Source organism: Echinops telfairi, unplaced genomic scaffold (assembly GCF_000313985.2).
Source record: "Echinops telfairi isolate 266 unplaced genomic scaffold, ASM31398v2 ScPeMD7_3;HRSCAF=10, whole genome shotgun sequence".
NCBI classification, from domain to species: domain Eukaryota; kingdom Metazoa; phylum Chordata; class Mammalia; order Afrosoricida; family Tenrecidae; genus Echinops; species Echinops telfairi.
The window spans coordinates 59052624-59058640 of NW_022103899.1; the positions used below are offsets into that span (position 1 = coordinate 59052624).

Genomic DNA, 6017 nt, shown 5'->3' on the forward strand with positions numbered 1-6017 from the left:
TCTGGGTTTCCTAGAGTGTCACTCTTTACTGGAATAGAGAGCCTCCTAGTACCCCCTCAGAGCGGCTGGTGGTTTCGAACTGCTGACAGACACAACCACAGGGGATCCCCTCCTCCCTGCCCCCCGATTCCCATTTCCATCTTCTCTTGAATTCCTCCTCACACACCTTCAAGTCACACCACCACCCACCCCAGGAATGGGGTCCTGACTGTGGCACTGCTGACGTGAGACTGGTCATCTTACAAATGCTGTCCCTCACCGCTCTCACAGCAGCCTTGTGTGAGCCAGTGTTGCGGCCACCCTCGCTTCTCCACAGATGGGGAAACTGAGGCAGGGAGAGCCAAGTGAAAGGCTAAAGATCACATGGCCAGTAAGCAGCTCATCCAAGATTCCTCCAGTTGATGAACGGTGCTGCTCACCGCTGGCGGAGACAGGATTCCAGGACATTTATGCCTCAAACGCAGTGGTTCCCAACCTGTGGGTCGTGACCCCTTGGGGAGTCGAACGACCCTTTCACAGGAGTCACCCGATTCATAACAGTAGCAAAATGACAGTGATGAAGTGGCAACAAAAATGATGTTATGGTTGGGGGGTCACCACAACATGAGGAACTGTATGAAAGGAAGATGGAGAACCACTGCATTACGTGAATAGGGAGAGAACAGAGCTCAGTACAGTGGCAGTCCAGCATGCACACACCAGCCAGGGCCCAGCCCACTAAGGGGTGCTGCCTCTGGGGGATGCTCCTCCTCTTTTACCCAATGGGAGAGCCTTTCTCTAGCAGGGCAGGGCACAGGAAATGCGGGCTCAGCACCTTCCACACCACACATCAGAGTCAGACATGAAGGTGGAGGTCCCGGCTCCCCTTTAAGCCCCACAAGTAGGTTTGCTTTGAGTCTCAAATACTCCCATGGGGACACCTTTTGTGTTTGTTGTCATCTGATCTGGAAAAACACAGTTGTCTGTGGTGGACTTTGCCGAGACAAAGTTCCAGCCATGAGATGGAACGATGGCTCTGGGTCACACGTGCCAAGTCTCCCTCCTTTGCTGAGCCAGTGGCAGGCATGATTAATCCATCACGGGACTCTAATGAGCCCGGACGAGGGCTCTGCACTTTGCTTAGCCTAGCTCTTCAGGCAGCCACTTTTCACTGGCCAGCTTCCGCCACCCCTGCCCTAAAAGAAGCCTTGGTGGGAAGGTTGGCGCTGGAACCCCAGCCTCTGGGGGCAGGGGATGATGAGGCAGTCTGTTATTATAAAGACGTGCAGTTTCAGAAACCCCAAACCTCAGAAATCCACTAGACAGCAGTATGTGTCTGTGTGTGCTTGTGTCCGTGGGGTCTAAGACTTGGGGGGCAGTTGGGCAAATGCAGGGTGTGGTGTAAGACTTGGGGGGCTGGGCCCTCAAATCCTCTTGTCTGGGCCTCTCCTTCCAGACTTTGTGAAGACCGAGAGGGATGAGCCGTGCGGGTCCAAGATACTGAAGAGCTTCACCAGCCACGACCCCACGAAGCAGCTGGAGCCTACCCTCAGGTAGAGAGCGGGGTGCACTGCGCGGGGCCAGGAGGAGGGAGGGGCATTCAGGGACAGCAGGACGGGAGGACGGAGGAGCAGAGGCCGCCTGCTCTGAGCTCTGTGTGTCTCTGACCACAGGCCCCCCACCTCCCAGGAGGGGCTGTGACCAGGACAAGGCCGGGGAGGCTCCCCTGAGAAACCAAAGCGAGAGAGATGCATCCCCTGCCTTAGGGTCTCCTCACCCAGGGGAGGGAGCAGCCCCCAAAGAGGTGGCCACAGGTACCTCCGGGGAGGCTCAGTGGTCCACAGACCCCACCCTGCTACTTTCGGTTGAGGTCGGAACTGGGGTGAACAGGACTCCTGGCTCATGGGGATCCCATGGGGTGCCTTAGTGGAACTGCCAGAGTTCAAAAGCACCAGCTGCTGGAACTGCTCCATGGCGCTCCCAGTGGTGGTGTCATGGTATAGCAGCGTCAGACTGCCAACCTCAAAGTCATTGTTCAAAAGCACCAGCCGCTGCTCTGAGGGAGAAAGACGAGGCGTTCTATTTCCATAAAGAGTAAACAGAAACCCATGGGCAGTTCTACCCTGCCCTACTCACAGGGCCTCTGTGAGTCGGCCCCAGCTTGATGGCCTTGAGAGAGTAGGGTGAGATGACCAGGCCCCTCTTCCCAGTGGACTCTACCCTCCGAGCAGCTGAGCACGTTGACCATTCACCGCTTTACGGCCCAGCTGGTAGCCTTAGGGGGTAGCAGTCCCCCAGACAGGGTCAGCTGACCCACGAGTGTGAGCTCCAGGTTCAGACTCAAGGAGCCAGCCTGTCGCAGTCACTGTATCTGCTGCTGGGGGGCCAAGGCTACTGGGAACTGGCCACATGGTGGACTTCCTGTGGGCTGGGATCCCGGTCCTCACCTTGCCCCACTCTGCTCCCCAGAACCCCCTCCCCAGCCCACATCCAGCTCCTGTCATCACAGCCATGGTCACTACAGGGTCCCTGTTGCCCATTCTTCCACCTGCCCACTCCCCAGTTCCCCAGCCCTGCCCCGGTCTCCCCTTTCCCCCACCCCACCCTGCCCACCCCGTGGCAGTGTGTATGGTAGGGCTTCTCCCGTACATGCCCTCCCCTAGCCCCCCTTAGCCTCTCTCTCACTTAGACTTCAGCACAAACAGGCCACGCCCCAGCACTGACCCCTCTGTGGCCCCGTGGCTCCTGCGTCTTGGGAATTCCAGAGGATTGTGCACCTTCACAGCCATACACGCACACGCACACCTGCATACGCCTGGTACGGCCTCACGAGGCCGCAGCAGCGAGTCTATTGCACCAACGCAGAGGGAAGGGCTCTGGGTGTGACTGTGTGTCCCCTGCAGGGTCCCCCTGTGCAGTGGCGCCGGCATGACCGAGATTCTCAACCCCAACTACATGGGCCTGGGACCCCTGGGTCCCCCGACGGCCCAGCACGGCAAGCAGGCCCCGTCCCCTGACCATCAGCCCACCGCCTGGAGCTACGACCCACTGTCCAAGGACGCCTCCCTCGGGCCTGGAAGGGGGGACAGTCCTTCGACGCCACCCTCCCAGCCTCCTGTTTCACCCAAGAAGTTCTCACCCTCGCCAGCGGTCTGGGGCCCCTGCCCCAGGACACAGGAGGCCTGGTGAGTCCTCACCCCGGGCACCCCGAGGGCTGCTGGGTTTTTACCACCAGGGATGCTCGTGCCTCTGAGGAGGGCAGCTGCCTGCAGGCCAGGAGGGGCGTCCGACTGCTCTCTGGAGCTGCCAGCAACCCCACCCCCTCCTGCTTGACCCTTTGGGGTGAGCTTGGGAATCACAAAAGTGTCTGCCTTGGGAGGCAGCTCCTCCTCCTCTGCCCCCCACCCCCATCTCTCAGGCGAGTCCTCCTCACCCTTCAGCCACTGAAAGGGAGGGGGGTGGATGGGCGTGGGTGTCTTGCATTCCGCCCCCTCCTCTCCCTCTTGCTCCACGTCCTCTGAAACCCTGTGATCACTGCTGCTTCTGCCCTCAGGCACCCTCTTCCCCGGGCTAACTCATAACTGTGAGACCTGGATGGAGGTAGACGGGGCCTGATGTGGAGGGACAGCTTTCCAAAGTCATCCCTTCTGACTCCATCGCGTCTAGCTACTCAATGGCTTCCCAACCCCTCCCGGAAACACTGAGCAAGAGACTTGCCACTACAGCCAAGCCCCCTGGGCCTGCCACCCCACCTGATCTCTGCCCCCTGGCTCTGCGTGAGCCTGACGCCTCCTCTCTCTCCGTCCCCTGAGAGTCTGCTGGACTGGGCCGCCCAGCAGCCTTGGACCACCAGCTCAACAGCTCAGTGGGTTCCCTGGGACCCACCCGAGTTTGCCTCACAGCAGTTTGCAAACCATGAGATCCCCTAACTCTGACAGTGCAGGGTGACATTGTGTGTGTGTGTGTGTGTGTGTGTCTGCGCATCAGGAATCCCATCACCACTTTCTACTACCAAAACGCTTGCCGCCACCTTAGACCAATTCTGTACCCACTCAGCGCGCTCTCCCCGGTAGGTTTCCATCCTCGTGCACCTGCCCGTTCCAGGCGTTGCCGCCGAGGGGAGCGTGTGGCGTCTGTCTTTTGTGTCTGGTTCTGTTCACGTTCTCAGGTCCATCGGGCCGTGCAGTAGCATGACTTCACTCCTCTCTCTGCCTAGGTAACAATGGACACTGGGGGCTTTTAGCTTGGGGAAAAGGAAGGAAGGAAGGAAGGAAGGAAGGAAGGAAGGAAGGAAGGCAGGCGCTGGAAACACAGGGCATCCAGGGCAGATAACCCCCTCAGGTAGCGATGTCAGGAGGGTAAGGGGAAGGTGAGGGAGAAAGGGGGAACTGATCACAAGGATCTACAAAAAGTGGGTGAAGGGAGACATCGGACAGTGTAAGGCATGGAAAAAATAATAACAATTTATAAATTATCAAATATTCATGAGGGAGGGCAAAAATGAGGAGCTGATACCAAGGGCTCAAGTAAAAAACAAATGTTTTGAGAATGATAATGGCAACAAATGTACACATGTGCTTGACACATGGATGGATGGATTGTGAAAAGAGTTGTACGAGCCCCCAATAAAATGATTAGAAAAGAAAAGAAACAAGAAAACATGCCATCACCACCAGGAGATGGTTCGTACCCTCATCAGTGAGCCAGAGCCTCGCAATGGCTGAGGGGGGCTCAGGGCCGGGGAGCAGGACGTTCAGTGGCACACGTGTCCTCATTGTGAGTTGGGGCCAGCTCCATGGCACGGAGGACTAACCACTACCTCCGGTCCTTGTTGAGTGTCCAACTTGGATCAACCAAACCCGACTCCCTGCCATCAAGCCCACACTGACTCATTGCAGGCGCTCGACAGGACAGAGCAGAATGGCTCCTATGGGTTTCTGAGACTCTCACTATTAATCGGAGCAGAGAGCCCCGCCTCTCTCCCGAAGAGCGGCTGGTGGTTTCAAACTGCTGACCTTGCAGGTTGTGGTCCAACGTGTAACCACGGAGCCACCAGGACTGTGCTCAGTAGCCGGGAGTGGATTTGGGACAAGCACCACAAACCCACTTCTGTGTCTGGTGGCGCCGTGGCTAAGACTCAGCAGTTCACTGGGAGGTCGGCAGTTCCAACCCACCAGCCACCCCGCAGGAGAAACACGGGCCGTCTGCTTCTGCAAAGACGGCGGCCTGGGACACCCTCCGGGGCAGCCCTGCTCCGTCCTGTAGGGTCAGTACAGACCAGAATTGGCTCAGCCGCACTGGGTTTGTAGTGGTCGGCCCCCCAGGCTTCAGGCTGTGGTGTGAAGTGTTCTACGGATGAAAAGGCCCCAGGCAAGGACAGCGGTGTCCCACAAGGGCACTAGCAGGCACACAGCGTCTTGCTTCCTAACAGTGCCTCCCCCGGGACTCTAGGCCCAGCGACCTGGGGAAGAGCCCAGCGGAGTGCCAAGAGAACCTGCCACTGACCAAGCCGGAGATGTTCGAGAACCCGCTGTATGGGTCCGTGAGCGCCTTCCCGAAGCTGGCCCCCAGGAAGGAGCAGGAATCCCCCAAGTCGCTGAGGAAGGAGCCTGGCCCAGACCCTGCCTCACCCGCCATCTTGCTCACCAAAGCCCAGGAGACCGAGAACACCAAGGGGTCCAGCAAACAGGCCCCTGTGCCCCGGCTCCGCTCCTTCACCTGCTCATCTTCGGCTGCAGAGGGCCGACCGCCGGCCGGAGGGGAAAAGAACCCAGGCAAGCCCAAGCCCCCAGCCAGCACCCCGGTGCCCGTGGCCTTGCCCGTACCGGCCAAGAGGCCCGTGAAGCCGTCCCGCTCTGAGATGAGCCAGCAGGCCCTGCCCGGGCAGCACCGGCCACCCCTGCCCGTCAAGAGCCCGGCCGTGCTGCACCTGCAGCATGCCAAGGGCCGCGACTACCGTGACAACAGCGAGCTCCCGCACCATGGCAAGCACCGGCACGAGGAGGGTGCGCTTGGCAGGACCGCCATGCAGGTAGGCG

General features: G+C 59.1%; 1 protein-coding gene across 1 annotated transcript in view; it reads left to right on the plus strand.

Annotated features, from left to right (window-relative positions):
- The window catches only part of INPP5D (inositol polyphosphate-5-phosphatase D), a 109060-nt gene that overhangs the window by 101610 nt on the left and 1433 nt on the right, over positions 1 to 6017 (plus strand). Inside the window, exons 22-24 of the mRNA XM_045294330.1 lie at positions 1436 to 1532; positions 2883 to 3164; positions 5431 to 6010. Of these exons, the coding sequence (XP_045150265.1) occupies positions 1436 to 1532; positions 2883 to 3164; positions 5431 to 6010 (959 nt within the window). The remainder of the gene's footprint in view (positions 1 to 1435; positions 1533 to 2882; positions 3165 to 5430; positions 6011 to 6017) is intronic.